A 22,412-nucleotide genomic window follows, 5' to 3' on the forward strand; every position below is an offset into this window, starting at 1 on the left:
AAGGAAAATTTTTAAAGTTAGAAAACGTGGAGGTTAAATATGTTTCACATGACTTCTCATTCCATATCCTTACCTTGAGCCAATTCATATGAACTTTTTCCCCATACATGTCTCATATTTCCTCAGTCTAGTGGCTATTATTCACATGCTTTCAGTTGTCCTAAATGTACTTTTCCTCCATCTCTGTTAATCCAAATCCTGCTCATTCTGTATGGTGCAATTTGAATATTCCCCCTCTCCTTTAAATCCTTTCTGATGGCTCCAGCCAGTAGTGCTTGGTTTGGTCAATTTTACATTGTTTTATTTACACACTTATATTAGAGTTTTCCCAATAGACTGCAAGATAATAAAGATCTTTCTCCCTAACCTTTATATCTCACACAGCATCTTGAATATTGTTCATGATCACTAAATATTTTAGGTGAGTGAATTAGTTAATTAACTAATTAGGGACTGGTGACTACTGGACAGGCGGAATCAATGAAGGTAATATTTTAATCTCCTGGTTCAAGGAAAGCCTTCGCTCAGGAGTGGCGGGAAGAAAAGGGGACTGACCTGAATATACACTTGGCTGGGAACAGGATGTAAGAACAGCGCATTGAGGAAGCAAGTCTTCCGTGAAGGGGTGGCAAAAATGAAACAAAACAAAAACAACCAAACAACAACAAAAAATATTGACTGTGTTTAAGTTCTAGAACAAAACATCAAAGATAGAGTTTGGCAATCTGCAGAATGTTCAGAAAAGGAAAAGCAGGCACAGAAAGTGATGTCAAGTGACCATGAAAAAGACTACCTTCTAGAGGAGATGGGATTGGAGCTGAGGTGTTGACAACCATGTTTTTAAACATTGTAAATTCTGTAATAGTATAAAAGAAGAGAATAGAAATAGGGCCAAAGGGTAGAGAACCAGGGGAAGCAGATTTGGGCTCAACACCAGACTTAAAATGTGTCAGGGCTGTAGCAATTAAGAGAATCATATGTTCTTGGTTTCCTAGTTCTTGTAGGAACTAGAGCCAAATTCTGCCACCACCAAGGTCTGGGCTTACCAGAGTCCTGCGCACTCAGCTGCTTCTTCAGAAGACCTGATGCGGTTCCCATGGCCCTGCCTGGCTACACCACTGCCACTTCCAGCTCCTTTTCTTAAAATGCTCTGGTATTCCTGGACTTGCCTATTTTCATCACTGTGGTGCCTCTTGCCACCTCTGGCACATGCCCAGAACTGGACAGCTTTATCTCTGAATGACACCTCTAAAGCCTGCCCCATGGGAATTAAAACATGTTTTCCAGAAATTGGAATAAAGAGTTTTTGGAAAACACCACTCAGTGATTAAAAATGAACACATTTTTTTCAAACTGGTAGGACAAGACTTAGGCAAGTGTGTAAATAAAATTTCTGTTGGCTTGTGTAGGTTTTGATATCACCAAACCTTTGAGGTGGATTTTCAGATTGGGTCCCCTGATGTTCACTACACCAGAAAAATCCTTCTGATAATCAGAATTGTCTCAAAATGGATGTGACATACTTGAGATATAAAGTAAATTTGCTTTGCCAAGAGATGGGCAGAGGTTCTATGTCATTTGGTTGAATATTGTAAGTTTAAATACCCGAGTAAATGGTCTCTGAATTCCTTGTTAGCCCCATGATTGAATGATATTATCTTGAAGAGACAAAGGGGAGGTTGAACACACAAAACTGTGACTTTGCTTCTTAACAACCCAGCAGTCTAGTGCCATCATTCTTTCTACTTTTGCCTACTTTTAGATCAACTATATAGTTGCTTTTGATTCTTTGGCATTTGTCACTTTCATCCTTTCTTTTTGTTCTTTGGCCAATAAACATTTTCTTCTCCGACTCATCTTCATGGAACTTTCTTCTCTCTCATGCACCTTTGCCATGTGTCAAAGGGCAAAGGGCCACAGTGCACCAGTGGATATGGCCAGGAAGAGAAATCTACAAATTGATGCAGAGGGAGTAAACAGGCTCTATCTTTAAAGAAAGATGGGGGCCAGGCGTGGTGGCTCACGCCTGTAATCCTAGCACTCTAGGAGGCCGAGGCGGGCCGATTGCTCGAAGTCAGGAGTTAGAAACCAGCCTGAGCAAGAGCGAGACCCCATCTCTACTATAAATAGTAACAAATTAATTGGCCAACTAATATATATATAGAAAAAATTAGCTGGGCATAGTAGTGCATGTCTGTAGTCCCAGCTACTCGGGAGGCTGAGGCAGGAGGATTGCTTGAGCCCAAGAGTTTGAGGTTGCTGTGAGCCAGGCTGACACCACGGCACTTACTCTAGCCTGGGCAACAAAGCAAGACTGTGTCTCAGAAAAAAAAAAATAATAATTAAAAAAAATAAAGGAAGATGGGCCCAGGAAGGTTATTTAGGGAGCGCAGTCTAGATATGAACTAGTCACATATTTCATATGCTTAAAGGGCATATGTCCATTACTCCAGCAATGCTTGTAAAAAACCACTGTTGATCCTCTTTGGGTTTATGTAATTAAAACTAGATACTGTACTTTGGTTACTATGTGAATAGTAACCAGCTTTTGTGTGCCAGGCTGGAGACTAAACCACCTTTGTCTTCGTTTCCATTGTTTCAAATCTATTAAGAAGGTATTATGCTTGCCAAATAATGGATTTGTAAACAGACAATTGGTGTCTATGAGTGAAATTAGAAGCCTAATGCCAATGAATGGAATGGTTGTAAGTTTAAGTGGTGATTTGTGGTTCTTAGTTTATCCAATATTTTTAATAAGGTCCAAGAAATTACATACGAAAGTGGGTTCTCATAAGAAAACAAGAACTATGTGAGGTCTTTAATTTCTCCACAACGTAGGTCTGACCTATATAAAATCTCTTGCAAAGTTCACAAGAGAGTAGCCCAAGAGTTCTATTCCTGGAAAATGAATCATTGGGAAGTTGCTGAGAGTTCAGTCTATGGTTCCAGAAAGCTCTCATATTACCCAACTTTGTGCGTACGTAGGACATTAACACACCCTCCCACCAACCGTCTTTGGAATAATAGCTAGAGTTTCTAGGAGTGGAGAGGTTCAAAACTTTTCCATGCTCAAAGTAAAATAATGCAAGGCCATAAGTCACACATGATAGTGACAGTAAGCAAGAAGAAGACAACATGGGAAATTCCCATTTGGAGGTGGAAGGGAAGAGTACTTACAGAGAAAAATCCACAGGGAAGTCATTTCTTTGAAAGAAATGAAGTCAATCAGAAGTTTGTTAATATCAAAACACTGACCAACAAGAAGGATCAGGAGGTGGGACAAAATATTAAAACGTGTAATGACTTTGAACTCAGACCCAGATTCAAAACCTGCTCCTTCTCTCTAACAGAATGTCCACCCTTGGTCATGTTTTGTTTTAACCTTCTTAAGTGTCAATATTTTAATATTGACATTTCAGATTGTAACACTCAGCCCTTACAGTTGTAAGAAATTAAATTACATGAGATAGGATTAAATGAAATAGTGTATAAATTACTCAGCACCTTAGGTGATCAATGCATGATCTCCAACCATAAATGTGCAAATAAGAATATTACAACATGCCATTTTTATCATAATGAGTCAAATGACAAATAGTAAATGGATGCCAGAAGATATTGAATCTATGTCTTACCCGTTTAACATCGTCAGTACCTCATATTGGAAAGTGTTATTTGTAAGTATGAATGGTGCAAGATCTTTGATTTCCAAGAATGATGCAATTGTGTACATTATTGTCTATTTACACAGCTGGAATGCTGGGTTAATATTTTATACAGATTTTCAGTAATGAAGGATTTTTAAAGTCTACATGATTTTCAGAAAAACAGAAAACTCATATTCCTTTTTAATACAACAGCAGCAATAGTAATAGCTTTATCTTAAGTACTTGTGCTTATTATATGGAGTACTGCACTCTGCTAAGCACTTTGTGAATCGTGCCACTTAACCTCACAATAGCCTATGAAGTGAGTTACTCTTATGTTCTCCATTTTAGAGAGCAGAAAACTGACAAGAAGGATAAATAACTTACTCAACATTACATAACTATTAAGTGGCATAAATAAGATATGAAAAAGTCAGCAACATAGTTCTAAGACAAGCTTGTTTCTGCACTTTTATATGCTACATTGCTTGCCTTCTGGGTTCTCAAGATTTACTGTACTACCTGGATCTGACATATTTCTCTGTACTCCTTTTTCTTTCTGCACTTCTCTGTATTTCTTGTTCCTCTGTGTGTTGTCTCTGCACTCTGTCTCCTCATTAAAAATGTCTGTGCCACCCTTTAAGTTTCTCTAACACAACCACATTGCCCTTTGTTTCCTTAAGACCAATCACTCAGCCACCTGCTGGCTGAAAACTTATTTTAGAATGTTGATGCAAACTCCCACTACTTATTGTATTTCACACCCCATCAAACCATCAAACAAAGTTAGTTATATGTTTTTAAATGCACTAGTAGACACATGAGTCAGAATCTGCTCTTCCAAAGGAGAACAAAGGCTGACACCTCAAAGGTGGTGTTTCATTTTAAGACTTGAACATTTTCTAGAAACTTAAAGGACTTTGAGTACAGTTTCAATACCAAGCTAAGGTAAATAAAAACCAGTGAATTCTTTAACAGAGTATTTGTATACAATATTAGAGCATATTATGTGGTCTAATTTATTTTATAGCTACTTTTACAATTGAGAGGTTAGAAAATGTATCTCCTTCTAATGTACTTGGGAGAAATGTAATTCAAAGTTCATTTTGAAGTTTTGCAAACCAGGAAAACTTAAGATTCCTTTTCAATGTATGACAAAACTCTATCTTTTTAAGTTAAATGACTTCCAGCCAACTACTAAAAACAGCTGAGAAGTGGTGTGCAAATTTGAGACAAGACTTGCCACTTCATTTTTCTTCTCTAGCTTTTCACCAACCTCAACCCTTGAGAGCAAAAGAGAGGGCAAGAAGAAAATTTGGAGTAGATAATGAACATATACGTTAGCATAATAACACATAAAACAGTTTGCCTGGATTCAATTCTTTTTATCCCAAATTGTCTTTCTAAAACAGGTTTTTGTCCTGATGTAGGTGAAGAGATATGCACTTTGGATTAAGGTTGTTTTACTGAGTAAAAGGTTGTCTTTGTAAATGATGCTCTGAGCTTGGGTATAAATGTATGTCCCACAAACCCATTTAGGCCACAGGAAACACAAGCAATTACCCATGAAAGAAATGCCTGAGTTGGGGCACAGATCTGAAAGCAGTGTGAATTGTAAGTATTTTACATAATAAGGTTAAATGCAAACAGTTCATAGTTTATGTTCTGCCAACTTAACCATGAGCCTAATCTTTGTTACAATTTCCTCTATTTTTAGCTGAGATTTGAGAGGCATTTGGAAGTGCCCCAGTTAGCTGGAAACAGATGGCCTGTTCTGCTGCTTCTTAGAATCAATCAGAAAACTCTACAGTAGCTGCTCAACTGTGGTTTCCGATTGTTCAACGTTTTCATTCTTTCCAGAGTTTTGTTTGCTTGTTTTTTGGTACATGTGATGATGACCTATTTTGGTAGTTTACAATAGTGTACAACCTTTAAATTAATCATTTCTTAGGTGAAATGTTGTACCTCAGGAATCACTTATTCAGGAAGTTTCTATTGTACAAACTTTTCAAATTTTAAGTAGACTATAAAGAACTGACAAACCCTGGACTAGTTTTTAGCACAAGTGGTACATTTTTTTTCTTGACAGTGCTAACAGCATATAATATTTCTTGCTCTGAAAGACTGTTCAGTGATGGAAATAGAGTAGAAGGAATACATGCATCAAAATGTAAAAACCTTCCATCTTTAGCTCATCAATATTTGCTGATGGATCTTCACTCACATAATTAAAAACAAATGACAGAGGAATTCAAAAAGTCATAGATTTTTATATAAGCATTTCGCTTTAAAAAAAAAAACAAAGTCAACCATTTGTGAAGAAACATTACAGGATCTTATTTTACAAAATCTTAGATCTGAAAGAGAGCCTAGAGATTAGGAAAAATGAAAGACCACAAGGGATCACACAGCTACTTAGTTAGGGACAAGAATAAAAATAGAACCCCAATTTCCTGACTGAAAAGTCCAGGCTCTACTATTTTATGATTATTTTTGTTTCAAACTTTTACCTCAAAAGTAGATTGTACCACTTCAGAAATGTAAGATATCTACCTCTTAGTTTATGAGAATCAAAGTCTGAGATTAATGGGAACCCCAACTAGTGACTATTTTCCTGTCAAATTGAAGCCTCAAATTTACCAATGCCTTCCTCTCAGTGGAATCAACAAATCGATATTAAATGCCACGATAGCCCTGTGCCCTTTTAGTCTTATCCTTGGTCACATAAAATGGTGTAGGGGGAAGGGGGTTGAAAGTGAGTTTGGGGGACTAAACTTCTCCTTAACTCTATTTCTTAAATTAAAATATGAAGAGTTGGGGGTGGGGGGGAAATGGGCATTTATTGAAACCTTAAAATCTGTACCCCCATAATATGCCGAAATAAAAAAAAACTAAAAAAAAAATATGAAGAGTCTATAGTTTAGTTAATAGTAATGTGCCAATGTTAATTTCATAGTTTTGACAAATGCACCATGAAAATGTAAGATGTTAACATTGAGGGAAAATGGGTGAAATATATAGGATTTACAAGGACTCTCTGTACTCTTTGCACCTTTTGTGTAAATCTAAAATTATCCCAAGACAAAGAGTTTGATTAAAGCAAAAACAACAAAAAAAAATGGTATAATCACAGACAGTAGGCTAACTTTGAATAATGGAGACAAGCATGTAAGTATGTTCTTATCAATGATGTTTCTAATCAATGCTATGGAGTATAGATATTTTTTGAAACAATGGAAATGAAATCTCAAGTTTTTCTCTCGTATATACCCTTATTAAGTATCTGTAGCAGTAAATACAATACTTCACAAATGCTTTGGTTCTCATTAACTCCCTTACCCCCCCCCACACACACACACATAAAACGTACACATTCAGACTTTTTATCCTGATATATCTCAATCACCTCTGCATCTGGCTAGTCCCATGCTAAAGCTCCTTGCTAAAGTGGCTGCGGAGGGCAGAGATGTTCTCATGTTGTGCCCTATCCTAATCATTTTTTTCCACCGCTCTGCCTTTTCTGGCCAGCCACCTACTGCCTTATGAATCACAGGGATCACAGTGCTTTTCCACCTCTCACCCTAACGAAGTCCAAGAGGGTCAAATGGGTCTTCAGAGTTGTGGAGGGGTGGGAAGCAAAAGTTAACCATAGTATTTTTTATGCCTGGAATTTGCATTTGAAACCACCTGATCACTGTTAAAGTAATATTCAGGTTGTAAATACTAAGGCATGCCAAGTTTATATTGTAGACCGTGTTTGGTTAATTCTATTTTCTCTAATGTGGCATGCTTTGGGGACACATTCCTTCACTAAAGTGGGCACCGGAAACTCAAACTTATTTAATAGAGGTTTCAACATGGCACAATTTAAAATTATAGATTTGAAATGATCTCTTGTACAGCATCAAGAGATAACTACACAAATGAACTCTTACATAGTTAAAACAATGTATTGTACATTTGAAAATTGCTAAGAGAGTAGATCTTATATGTTTTCACCACAAAAAAGATAACTTTGTGAGTTGATTAGCATGTTATCAAGCTTAATTGTGACAATCATTTCATATGTATATCGTGTTGAACATCATAAATATATATGAGTTTTTATTTGTCAATTATAATTCATAAAGCTGAAGAAAATAAAAGATCAAAATATGCTTAAAAGGCCACTTGGGGGAAAACAAAATAAAATGATTAATCTCTAAGTTAAAATCCTGATACTGCTACTTTGAACAAGTTATTTAATCTCTCTGAACCTTAGTTCTGTCATCTTTAAAATAGAGATAATAAGAGAGCAATAATAAGTTGTGATCAAAATGAAATAATGAATCAAAATGTGGATAATAATTGTGCCTATTCCATAGAGTTAGTGATGTAAGTGAAATGGAAGATGTACCACCCAAGCGGAGTGTGTGGAGCACACGTAGCTCTCAGTAAAATATTAACCATGTGCTCACCTGCTCACAAGAATACCATAGAATAGGGTCCATTCTTGCTTCTGAGTAACTGCTATTACAATATGGTTCATTGAGACCAAATTAAGTAGAATACCATTTTGAATTATAGGTATGATTAAGTATTTGCTATTTTCCCCCTTCTTTCTCTCTATATACACACATTTAAACACACATCTAAATCTGATTTAACAAGTTTATATTTTACTAGGTAGTTTTTCATATTACTGAAGTGTTTTATATGACCAAAGTGTTTTATATAAAGTGTTTTATATGGGTTTTTCTTAGCCAACATGCTCTTATTTCTTATATTAAGCCTAACATATCTTGTTAATTTACTAAATGCTAATATAAATCAAACGTTTCAGAAACACATCTGTTGTATAAAACAGATCGCACCTGTACAAATTGTGAATGTACACATATAAATAGTAAAACTAAGTATATTGTTGTAAGAAACCTAAAGAGTAAAATAAGAGGAAACTCCTGTTTAAAGTTAAAAGTGTATAATTAAGTAAAATACAGGCTCCACTGTAAGTATGCAATGAAAAATACGTAGATTGAATTATCACACTAATTATAAGCTCTTCTAGGTGTGTTCATTAAGAGTCAGTCTGCCATTGAAATTGATTGCCTATTCATTTCACAAATCTACTCTATTTTATCCATCTAATCTATTTTACTAATGACAGGATTATTTTATGATGCCTCTTGTTTTTATTATGAGGCAGTGTATTCAGGCAATATATTTAGATTCTACTTTATGTTGTGTATGCTTTTTCCTTCAAAGTGTTCTTTAGGGAAGAAAAAAAAATTGAGCAGAAGCAGACAGATTGTTCTAGGACATCCCTTCCTTTAGAGACATGAGTTTCTCCAGCATAAAAAAAGGACTGGATTCCAAATTGGTTAAATTGCTGCTTCTGTACAGTACAGTGGCATGTTGTCTTGTTATAGTGGAACATGTGCTCTCATTTCGGATGAGCTGTTCTGTGACAAAGTTTTATTTAGCCCACATCGCCAATCCCCGGATTTGTGGGGTTACCTCCTTTCCAAGTTACCGGTTTTTTTCATCATCATTATTGTTTCTGCTCTGTCAGCTGTAGCACAGTTTGGTGGCAACCCTTTTAAAAAACAAGCTGCTTCTCAAAATAGACAGAACAGTTGGCTAGACAGAAAAGAGGTATCAATGAAAGTAGATCTGTTGTTCATCTGTGTGTTGCTCCCGGAACCCACTCCTGAGACCCAGCGTCTCACACATATGTAAATGAGCAGGCACTGAGTGAGAACATAGTTGGTGTCCCCTAACACAAACTCTTATCCTATTTTATTAAGGAAATCAAATGACATGAAACCTGATGTGGTTCAGAAAATACTTTTATGTTTCACTTTTGTTCAAATTAGGAAGTTTTAATTAAATGTATTAAATTTTTTTAATGTGGGATGGTTTTTTTGTTCACTTTTTAATGAGAAAACTTTGGGTTTCATAAGTAGATGAATACTTTAATTCAATTAAAGATCAACAGATGGATCCAGTTATGTATTCATGGGCTGATTGGAGATAGCTGACTCAGCTGAGAGGAAACAGCTTTATTATGGTATTTTTCCCTCTGTGCATCAACTAAAACAAAAATTAGGTCATACAATATTTACTTTCTGGGCAAAGTGACATTTTTCAGCTGCCCAGACTTCCCTATAATTACAAGAATGACCAATATGGAACAAAGTGACAAGTCTCTCTAATCACTTCTTTGTAAAGCAGAGATAATGTGGGACCCCTTTCAGGGCACAACTTGGAAGAAGCATGAAAGTAGCCAACCCACTGGCCGTTACACAGACCCTTGTTTTCTATACTCAACAATACTTCAGTCAATTGCCTAAAAGAGCACTCCCCTGTAGAAATCTCTATCCTGAGCATGATGATAAATTCGGGTGTCATCCCTGCTTCCTGATTTTACCTCTATGTCTTGACTTTCTTCCTACAGTGCATATAAATACACCAGTAATATTTAAATACACATTTAATTTGCTTTTGTGATATCTCTTTCATTATGCTTGAAATAAAAGGTTTTTTTTAATATCTAAACCTTTTTTCATAAGGGATTAAGCTAAATTGTACCAAATCATATTTTATCACCATTTCTTCCTTTTTCTTACTTAAAATACTAGAGCAGAGCTTTTCAGTCTGGGTCATTGGACCAGACACATTTGAAAAGGTTGTGGAAGGCCATTTATCACCTGAAAATGTACACAGGATCAGGTGTGTGTCTCCACATGCACGCTGTTCTATGAAAAGGATCCATGTCTTTCCTCAGATTTACAAATGGGTGTATAACTCCCCAAATTTTAAGAACTGCAGCCCCTAGATTTTTCTCCCTCCCATATCTATTAGTTAGTAATGCTAAATGGTATCACATTCCATCCCTTATCTACCAAATAAATTTAGTCACCTCCTTCCTTTTTTCATTAGAGTTTACTCTTAGCCTCATAGTTTCTCTTAGCTTTATGAACTTTGTACCTTCTGTGTTCCAATTTAAGTAACAGAGAAGTAGAGAGAAAGGAGATATAATACACCAAACCTCTGCCAGTTACAGTGGTTGGCATTTTCTTCATGTGGCATTTTCTTTAAAGCCACTGCAGCCCTACAAGTTACACAGTATCCCTGTTTTGGTGAATGGGAAAACTGAAGCTTGAAGAAGTTAGTTATTCCCCCAGCCTATTAATGATAGAGTCCAGATTTAAATCTGTGTTTGAATCTAGAATTTGTCTAGACAGGGTAAATGTCCCTAACTTATTAGTGGCCTTTCATGACATATAACTCTCACATTTGATTATTATTGTCTATCATCAAACAATAAGTTCATCATACTTTGTGTATAAATGTAGTACAGATTTGCAAATGCACATGTCTTGCTGTATCTGTCTCAGTGTTCTCATATTATCTCACACTATCACAGAGAACCATTTGTGCATTCATTAGTGCAGTTTTCAAAATAACATTTGTTAAAACCTTACTGATATGATTAAATCAAGTGCTTTGCTACATTCTACAATATACTGGTTCTAAGCCCTACCTTTACTTTAGCTTCCACTGGGGAACTTTTAAAAAAATGCCAATGCCTGGACTTGGCGCCAGAAATTCTAATTCAGTTAATGGAGGTGGAACTTGGGCAGTGTATTTTTTAAAAAGCTTTCCCAGCTACAGCCAGCTTTGAAAATCATTGTCCTAAAGTAGTGGTTTTTCAAAGTGTGGTCCCCTCAACCAGCAACATCACCATGAGTTGGGGACCTGTTATAAAGGTAAATTCTCAGTTTGACTGTTGTTGGCATATAGGAATGCTACTGATTTCTATACATTGATTTTGTAACCTGAGACTTTGCTGAATTTGTTTACCAATTCCAGTAGTCTCATGGCACAATCTTTGAGGTTTTCTAGATACAAGAACATATCTCTAGATACAAGATCATATCGTCAACAAAGAGTGATAGTTTGACCTCTTCTGCCCTGATTTGGATGCCCTTGATTTCCTTCTCTTGTCTGATTGCTCTGGCTAGGATTTCCAGCACTATGTTGAATAGAAGCACTGATAGAGGGCAACCTTGTCTGGTTGCAGTTCTAAGTAGGAATGCTTTTGATTTTTCCCTGTTCACTATGATGTTGCCTGTGAGTTTGTCATATATGGGTTGTATCATTTTTAGTTAAGTCCTCTGTGGAAAGTAACGTGGAGATACCTCAAAGAGCTAAAAGGAGAACTACCATTTGATCCAGCAAACACATTACTTGCATCTACCCAAAGGAAAAAAAGACATTCTATAAAAAAGACATCTGCACTAGAATGTTTATAGCAGCACAATTCACAATTGCAAAGATGTGGAAACAACCCAAGTGCCCATCAACACATGAGTGGATTAATAAAATGTGATATATGTATACCATGAGTTCTACTCAGCCACAAAAAACAGTGGTGATCTAGCACCTCATGTATTATCCTGGGTAGAGCTGGAACCCATTCTATTAAGTAAAGTATCACAAGAAAGGAAAAACAAGAACCACATGTACTCACCATCAAAATTGGTATTAACTGATCAACACTTATGTGCACATATAGTAGTAACATTCATCGGGTGTCCAGAAGGTGGGAGGGGGAGGGGGATGGGGAATGGGTATATTGACACCTAACACGTGCAGTGCGCACCATCTGGGGGATGGACACACTTGAAGCTCTGACTCGAGTTGGGCAAAGGCAATATAAGTAACCTAAACATTTTTATTCCCATAATATGCTGAAATAAAAATTATTTTTAAAAGGCAAATTTTCACCTACTGTACTATGAATAAAATGCCAGGCATAGGACCCTGAGAGCTCTTTTTATCAGGCCCTCTAAATGTTTCTGATGCAAGCTCAAGGTTGAGAAACACTTCTCTAGAAACACAGAATGAATAAGGTACAGTACTTGCCACTAAGCACTTTCCCTTTGACGCAAGGAATGCCCAGCTGTTTCAAATTTGCATTTTAATTACCTAACACAGGTTTACAATCTATAAGTATAATTGATAGTGGTAGTATTCTTACTGCTTAAAAGTGTAATGGTTTTTCATCTCTTTTTGAGCAGCCCTTGAATGAAGTAATTATAAGAAAATAGTGGTTGGTGAATAACATCCATTAACAAAGGTCTTATGAATCTTAGGGGCTGAGCTGCATTGATATAGTATAGTAACATATATGCATACAGAGAGAGAAAGGGAGAGAATTATAAAACACAGAGTCTTAAAAGGCAAATATTTTCAATAAAGAATTTTAAAGTGGTGTTTGTATTGTGTTTGCATTCTAGATAATGCCATTATTATTAATATTATTCTTGCTATTTCCTCATTATTATTATAATATAGCTTTTTTACAGTATAATTGACATATAATAAGCTGTACCTATTTAAAGCATTTAATTTGATACAGTTGACACATATTAATACATACACCAGTATCATAAAACAGTTGTAGGAAGGCATTCAATTGTGTTACAGGTATCCACTAGTTGTGCAAGTTCTCCCCCCTCCAACCCTCATGGCAAAATGGGGTTGCAGGGGAGGTTTCCAGAGTAAAGCAACAGGAGCTAAGACTTGTAAGGCAACTATGTACCAGCCCAAGTGAATAAAAAAGGGGAGGGCTTTATAGGATAGAAATAAAATCCATCTCACCTATTTGAAGTCTAGACTTTTTAGCTGTTGTTATTCATCACCAAGTAGGGTTTTAAATTATTTACTCAACCTCTTTGTTTTATTTGAAATTCCAATTGAAATGATCTTAATGGGGCTAATGAAATACACAGCACCCCACGGAAACTGAGAGTAACAATTCCTGTTTCAATCTCTGCAGTTTGTTTCTTGCATTAGAGTAACTTGCTTACCTTTGACTATCCATCCTCTTTGGAATGCATATTTCTCTGCTGTGTGTATTATAGAGAACAGCATGCATTAAAGGGATATTTTTGCTTTTGTAGCAATGAAATCTAATACCTTGCTTTTAATTTCCTTTTAACTTTCTTCTTCCCCTTGAACAAATTATTGTGTCCCCAAATGTTCAATTATCATTGCACCCATGTGCTAACCTGGGATTTTACCTTTTATTCTTAAATTCACTTTCTTTCTTCCATTGCTTGAAGGTTGGCTTCATGAGTTGGGAAAGAGACTGGAATCTCCATACTATGGCAATAATACACTGGGGGGCCCGTCAATCCGAAGTGCCTATATTGCTGCTCTCTACTTCACCCTGAGCAGCCTCACCAGCGTGGGATTTGGGAACGTCTCTGCCAATACAGATGCAGAGAAGATCTTCTCCATCTGCACCATGTTGATTGGTGGTAAGAGTTCTTCTTTCATACCAAGAGAAGGAACGTGTGTCCCCAGAACACTGTTCTGTTTGCTCTGTCCTGAAATACAATAGAGATAAATTGGTTACTATTGGACGACTCTAAAAGCGCTAATTTCATTGCTCATCTACATGTATACAAACATTTTAATATGCATCCAGATTAGCAATGAAGGTCTGTGACATAAATGAATCCCATTTTCTGGACAGATGAATAAGCAGCCATCTACTCAATGGTTGATTTTGAAAGGGCAGGCATTTTGTTTTCTTAACATGCTATTTACCTCTTGTGCTTGTGAGCTACATGAGTCTGAGTCACAGGTACATGTTTGAAACTCCGTTTCATGGTTAACAAGCCAGTGTTACCAAATTTCATTGATATTAATGTGGTAAACAAGGATGTTTCATAGATCATTCGGTTAAAGTAAAAATAAAAATACAATACAAATATTATACAAAAAGAATGCCAATGCAATAATAGTTAACATTTATTAATTGCTTTTATGTTTCATTCTGTGCCACATGCTCTCACACAACACCCTGAGTAATTCTTAAGGCAAATCTACAGGATTGGCACAATTGTTATCCCATTTAACAAATAGACAAGTTGTTACGCTATTTTCTCTGGATCCCAAACCTACCTTCCTATACTCCACTTTGCAATGCTGGGGTTTGAATTCCACAAACCTTATTCTTCTTTGTCAACTGATTTCAGTTACTTCCTCCAGTGGGGTGCACCAAGTAGAGACTGGCAGGCAGGAGGAGAGGAGTAGGGATTGTCTGCTCTGGCGTGCACACTGTTCCTTCATGGGAATCAGGCATCACAGCAGCAACTAGGGCTTCCAACTTTGAGTATCATTAGGCATTGTCAGACCCTGCCAGAGATCCCTACATTAGGGGTGTCACATCGTCCAAAGTCAGAGTCCTGGCTCCTTGACGCTCCCGACAGCTCCTGCTCTGGGCTTCTTCTGTGTTCTAATAACCCCACTTCTTCCCTTTATGTATCCAGCTCTAAGAGTGGGTGGATTAGTCTACATTTATTAAGTCCGAGTAACCTCTATGCTTCCTTTTTGCTCCTTCAGCCCTCCAACACCAGGGAAACCAATTCTCTATAATAAATTACCACTGTTGAAATATTTAGTATAATTTCTCTTTTCTGAACTTTCCAACTGATACAGGATTGAAATTATTATTATCCACATTTTTCAGACGACAAATCTAAAGCGTGGAGAATTAAAATAACCTTCCCAATGCCATACAACCAGTGAGTAAAAGAGGCAAGGTTTGAACCCAGGTGAATACTTACTTCTCTCTTTAAATATATAAAGGGAAACTTTACTGAATTATAAGACTGCTGTCATTGCAGTAGTAAGAAATGTGGAAGTCTACTTGGATCAAGTAAGCATTCTTCTTAGAACAGAGTAAGTGCCTCACAGTATTCCCCCTTCAAAGCCTGTTTTACCACGTTCTCTTAATGGTCTTAATCCAACATAGCACTTAGAGTTTTGAACCTTTTAATAGGGGATGGTTCCTACAGGCTTCCTTGTGATGTGAGTATGTGGGTCATTAAACAATTAGTTACCCAGCACACAGGGAAACTAAGGAAATGTAAAACCAAACCTTCCCTCAAAGAGCTTATGAGCCAGTTTGGTGCTGCAATATGTGGAAAGAGTTTTAACAATATTGGGCAGTACGTACTAAGTTGCCAAATCAGTTAAGAAGTTCAGAGCGGGCAGAATTTCTTGGAAAGGCAGTGCTGTGGCAGAGTTGCTGAAGTAGCATGCTGGGACTGCAGCTGTAACAGGCTCTTGGCTGATTTAGAGTAGTGACAGCCTAGGGAGCAGAGAGCAGGAATTCTCATTTTCTGAAGAGCTACAATGTGCTAGACCCCTGGTGGCTGTTTCAAATCCAGTATTATGACTTGTATAATTTCTATTCTCCTTGATAGCCTATCTTTCAGCCTAGCAAAATCACAAGCATTTTGCAGATAAACACAGTCTATACTTATTTAATATTTGCCCATGTTTCTTCTATTCCAGATGGAAATTTTAGGAAATGCTCAAATGCTCAAGGCTTAAGCCTACTAATTTGACATTTAAAAAACTCCATTAGATAGTTGAGCTTATTCTCTATTGATCCACTTTTTATATTATGAGTGGTCCTGAATCAGAAATTGTTAAAGCATCAACTATTCCCTGCTGTTCACTGTTGGAAGGAGCTACACTGTTTACAAGGCCAAAAGATATGGGAAATAATCTGATAATGTTACTTTGTCACTTGTTTGTTAAGTATTTATTGAGCAAATACCCTGGTGCAAAATCAGTGCTCATTTGTAAGTGGCATTAAAACATTTAGGTGAGTTGAGCAGCACTTAAGAAACCATTGCCAAATGCCATCTAAGTGACTTGAATTTATTTAAAGCTTCCCAAATTTGTGTTTATGGGAAATAACTCTGTATTATTATGAAAATTACCCTAGGCTAGGATAAATGATACCTGCATTTTAATATTTCCTAATTAACTAATTACTTGCATAACATTGATAACTAATCATAAGAGCTCACAATATTGAGCACTTTATTCATTTAATTCTCAGAACACAATGAGATAAAGATTATTAATACCCCAATTTAGACATAAGGCAGCTTAGGTTTAGTGAATTTAAATGCTAGGCTTCACTAAGACCTGGCAAACTTCTTGTAAAATATCCTTTTCATTATATATTATACATTTATTTTATTTGATTTCTCTCTATATTTTATTTGATTTCTCTCTATATTTCTCTCTATATTCACAATTTATTTTTAAAAAGAAAAATTCAAAGTGTGTATTACCATGGACTTAAGTTTAGGGTATCTTATTGGGAACCCCCACACAAGGCTGATGAAATTGCCAATGGCAGGAACGCAATATTTACTACAAAAGTAGGTAGTGTAATGTTAAATGAGAAGGGGGACTGTAAAAACTCCAAATCCTTATTGAGGGCACAGATACATGGAGGCTGGGTGAAGAGAAATGGGGGGGAAATGTGCTGAGTGGACCAATCTAGGTATCTTCTGAGAACCTACCAGAATTTCCATAGGAGTTATACAGGTTGTATCTTTAAATAGGTATTAAGCTTCTATTTAAGATATCATATAAACTTCCATATAAGCATCTGTGATTATGGAGTGTACAAACCACTGATAAATGGGAAAAATACTAAAAATTATAAAACAAAGAGATTAAGCAAAAATAATTTACAAAATTATACCTAGACAAATATACATGAACTTTGAAAACACCCAAAGTGAAGATGTAATCCTAATAACTTCAGATGACTATTAAAATTAATAAAATAAATTCAGGAAGATTGAGGGATACAAGAGCAATACCCAAAAATCAATTGTATTTCTATATACTAGTAACAAATATTTAGAAAATTAAATACAAAAAATGATTATAAAAACATCAAATATGTAGGAATAAATCTAAAAATCTGTAATACTTCTAAACAGAAAACAATAAAACATTAGTGAGAAAATTTACAAGTGGTTTAAGATAATGGAAGGGTATACAATAATGGTGGTTGGTGAAGATGGACTCAACATTGTAAAGATACAAGTTTTTTACCCAAATTAATTTAAACATTCAATGCAATCCCAATAAAAATTCAAGTAGATGTATGTGTGTGTTTGAAAATTGGGAGGCTGTTTGCAAAAATTGGTGGAAATGAGAAAACTACTCAATGCAATCATAACAAAGAACAAAATTGGATGATTTGGGCTACAAATATCAAGATGTACTATGAAGTTACGGTAATTAAGAAAGTATGATGTTGGCTCAAGAATAGACCAATAGGCCAATGGAACAGAAGAGAGCTCAGAAACAGGCTGACACATATAGGGTCACTTTATTATATTTATGACATGAGTGGTACTTTCAACAAATGTTCCTGGGGCAAATGTATATCTAGGTGTTGGAAAACAACCTTGATCCCTCTTAAAACCGTACAGTAAAATTAATTCCAGATGGATTTTCATCTAAATGTGAAAGGCAAAACAATAAAGCTTCTAAAAGATAATATAAGAGAATATTTTCATGATCTCAGATTTGGCAAAGGTGTCTTAAACATGAAACAAAAAAGCCCTAACAATAAAGGAAAAGAATGATAAACTGAACTTCCAAACTTCTCTTTGTGAAAAGATATTATTAAGTGTGAACAGAGAAGCCACAGGATAGAAGATACTTGCAAATGTTTATCTAGCACAAGATTCTTACCTAGTCTATATAAAGAACTTTTATAAATCAGTAAGATAAAAGCGGACAACCCCCCCCAAAAAAATGGGCAAAAGCTTGAAAAAGCACTTCAAAAATAGATTTCAATACTTGAGTAGACAATAAACATTAAAAGGTACTCAACATCCTTCATTAGGAACATGCAAATTAAAACCAAAATTAGGGACCATTTTACATTCACCAGAATGGTATACTTACAAACACTGGCAATCCTAAGTGTTTGGAAGGATATGGAACACTTTGATCTCTTCTGTACTTATCTTGGGCATGTTAGTTGGTCCAGTTTTGTCAACATCTGCCAAATCTGAATATACCTCTACTCTGTGACTCAACAATTCCACTTATGAGTATATAATCAATGGAAATGCATATACATATACACATCAATAGAGATAGATAGATAGATAGATGCTTATACAGTATTATTAAGAATCTCAAACTGGAAATACCATTAATAAGAGAATGCCCCTTTATATGAGAATGTCCCTTTATATGAGAATGCCCCTTACTAGGAGAATAAATAAATAAATTGTGAAATCACTACTCAAGACAGAACTATACAGTAATGAGACTGAATGAACTACTGTGTCAAACAACCTTATGGATGAATCTTACAAACACAATGCTGAGCAGAGAAGCCAGACACAAAAAATTGCATACTGTATGATTTTACTTAGAGAAAGTCCAAAAGCAGGCAAAGCTCACTGATTGTAACATAATTCGTAACTGTAGTTATTTTTGGTGAGGGGGGTGATTAGTGACTGGGAAAGGGACACAAGGGAGGCCTCCAGGATGCTGACAAAATTCTGTTTATTCACCCGGGAGGTGGGGGAGGGTGATTCCATAGCTATGTTTGCTTTGATAAATCTCAATGAGCTATACATTTAGTATTTGTGCAACTTTATATGTGTCTTTGATATCAATTTTGCCTTGTAAAATTATTATAATAGATGAGATAAAATAGTATAACTATCAAGGGTGGGATGAGAAGCGGGCTAGCAGTGAGGTAAGCTCTTATCTTTCATATGAGGTTGTTCTTAGATTTGTCTTAACAATTATGAGTCAAGCAGTAGGAGTAAAATTATCTTGTCTACAATCTTGATGATAACCACAAGAAGACCTAAAAGAAATCATTTTAAAAGGTCGACTTTGGGGAGAGGGGTGGATTGAAGGGATATGTCCGGGGTTGACCTGTTCAGCATACATTTTCTAAACCACTTACTTACTATTATAAAACTTTTTAAAGAAAGTACCAAACTACCAGAGATTCATTTCCGTTCCATAAATATTTATGGCACACTTAAATTATGCCAAGAAGTGTGCTAGATGCTGGGAAAACAAAGATGACTAAGATATGATGCTTTCCTTCGAGGAGTTCACAGTTTAATAATGGAAATAGGTACTTAGGCAAGATGATGTTCTTTCTTTTTTTATTTCTATTTTTCTTATTATAATACACATTTAGAAGAGACTGGAAAATAGATCAAAATTAAAATTACACATAATCTCATCCCCCAGAAAATAGCTTCTCAGTCTTTTTATACATATATACCTCTATTTTTCTGAAACATTTATATCTAACTACACATATTTGTGTTGCCACCAAACAAAGTATACTGAGATTTTTCCATGTCTTTAAAAGTTCTTCTGTCACACTTAATAGCAACTGCCTATAGTCACCTAATGAGTTTGCCCCAATTGATGGGGTCGTCAACTCAGCCTGGAGTTTAGATAAAGCTTCATAGTAAAGATGGCTCATCACTGAGAACATGTCTGGTTTAAACGAGGTATTACTGTTATGAAGCAGTCAAGGCTTCCCTTGGGTCCCCCCACCCAATACACTGTACCCTGACATAATTTTATTGGAGCTATATGAGCTATGGCGTTCACAAATTCAGGCTATTCTTAAGATATCTTTGCACTGCCATTTAAATCCATCATTTAGGAAATCTTTCTCACTCTCTGTTTTCTTTGCCATCTGCCATCCACAATTCAGGGTACTTGTAACAAAGAATGGAAAATTCCAGGGCAATGAGTAGGTGGGAGAGAGAAAGAGGGCAGCTAAGATTACTCAAAAACTGAGCTCTGGGGCTGAGCGCAGTGGCTCTCCCCTATAATCCTAGCTCTCTGGGAAGCTGAGGTGGGCGGATCACTCAAGGTCAGGAGTTCAAAACTAGCCTGAGGAAGAGCAAGACCCTGTCTCTACTCAAAATAGAAAGAAATTAATTGGCTAACTAAAAATATATAGAAAAAATTAGCCGGGCTGGTGGCACATGCCTGTAGTCCTGAGAGGCTGTAGCAGAAGTAGCCTGTAGCTACTTGAGAGGCTGAAGCAGAAGGATCACTTGAGCCCAGGAGTTTGAGGTTGCTGTAAGCGAGGCTGATGCCATGGTACTCTAGACCGGGCAACAGAGTGTGACTGTCTCAAAAAAACAAAAACAAACACCAAAAAAAAAAAAGCAAAACTGAGCTCTGGTCTCCTTTTATGTGAATAGAAAACAGCCCCTACATAGACTCCAAAGCCACTGCATAATAATTGACTAAAGAAAGAAGCAATGATATTATATTCCAGGAAAACGATTTTGTCCAAGATTCAAGTAAGTAAAACAGAAAGGGGAAGGGAAGGGGAAAGGAACAGAAAAGGAAAAGACAGAGAGAAAAAGAAAGAAAAAGACAAAGAAAGAGGAAAAAAGAGAAAGAAAAAGAAAAAGAAAAGAAAGAAAAAGCCGGGCAGTTCCATAAGTGCTTTCATTTGTGATCTGCTTCCTTTCTTCTTAGATCCCAATTGTTGAGGTTCGTTCAAGTACCTGATACTGAGATAAGATTTTACGAAATGCATTTTATGCAAAACTCCTACACAAAGAAAGAGAGACTTGTATACACTTAGTGGGTCTAATACTCAAAAATTATATGCATCAAATTTTCTAGACATATAGGAATGGTGAGTGATAATTTCCAAACTGACCTGGATATAGAAGTTCCTGAGTAGAACTTTCATAACAGATGGAATGATTTTGGCTGACAGTTACACACACTCTTTGTCAGGCTGAAATGATAACCAGTGACAGACAGAAAGGCCATAATAACTTTGGAAAATGAAAAAAAACTATGAAAGCCAGGATTTTTTATTTTAACTATGTAAATTAGAAGTAGTTTTGTATGCAGAAATGAGACTTTGAAATTATGGTAACTCAGACATAGACTAGTACTTTCTAGCAACACATGAATGCTACAATTAATCCAGTAATTCACTTTATTGATAATGTACAATTAAGATGCTAAATATTCTGAACATATTACTTCTCTTACTTAAAGTGCTTTATATATTATAATTAAGCAAAATTAGATAAAATCATACACATAATTAAAGAAAGCAGTGTTAAAATAAATGAAATAAAATTGTTCTCTCTACTCAGTTTCATCTCCATGAAAAGACTGGTATATACTGTTAGAGATGGTAGAGTGTCCAAACAGTTAGCCCGTAAGAATATTAACAGAGCCTTAAACAGGTATTTAATTTCTTTAACTTGGACCAGAATCAGTTCTTTTCCTTTGGTGAGTGTTTATCATAGATAGAGATCTTCTCTTCCAAATAAAATATTTCAGCATCAGAACTGTTGTGGTTCTTAAACAATAGAGAAGAATGAACCTTCCTTTAGAATCTACAAAAAATATAATGCAACATTAAGTTGTTAAGTGATATACATTTTTCTTGGGACATTTTTGACCTGTTGAGAGACATTTCATTTTTGAACATTTGGAATAATACATACTTATGTGTGCTCCCATGGAGCAGGCATTTATTGAATTTTTCTTGAATTTCTTTTATCAAGAAGTTTTTACCACTCAAAGCCACTCTTTACTATTTAAGAGGTTGCCATAAAACCTTAAATCTAGGTCATTTTCCCCAAATTTTACTCCTGTGACCATGTTGAAAATTCATGATAACACTTTTCACTTAAGTAACATGAGTTGAGCAACCACTGTTTTTCATACATATACTAGGCACTTTAAAAAATATATATTAGCTTTTTAAATCTTGAAATAGCCCTATAAGTAAGGTACTAATATACTCATTTAACATATGGGAAACGAGTTCACATAGAGGAATGATGTAACTTGCCAAATTTGTACAATTAGGAAGTAAAGTAGCAAAGCCTATTTTATTCA

The 22,412-nt window shown here is 35.9% G+C and overlaps 1 protein-coding gene across 1 annotated transcript in view; it reads left to right on the plus strand.

The window, feature by feature from the left end:
• KCNH8 (potassium voltage-gated channel subfamily H member 8) overlaps window positions 1-22,412 on the plus strand; it is a 361,558-nt gene that overhangs the window by 262,251 nt on the left and 76,895 nt on the right. The window contains exon 8 of the mRNA XM_012783282.3: window positions 13,760-13,957. Coding sequence (XP_012638736.2) covers window positions 13,760-13,957 — 198 coding nt within the window. The remainder of the gene's footprint in view (window positions 1-13,759; window positions 13,958-22,412) is intronic.

The sequence above is a fragment of the Microcebus murinus genome, chromosome 1, assembly GCF_040939455.1.
Source record: "Microcebus murinus isolate Inina chromosome 1, M.murinus_Inina_mat1.0, whole genome shotgun sequence".
NCBI classification, from domain to species: Eukaryota; Metazoa; Chordata; class Mammalia; order Primates; family Cheirogaleidae; genus Microcebus; species Microcebus murinus.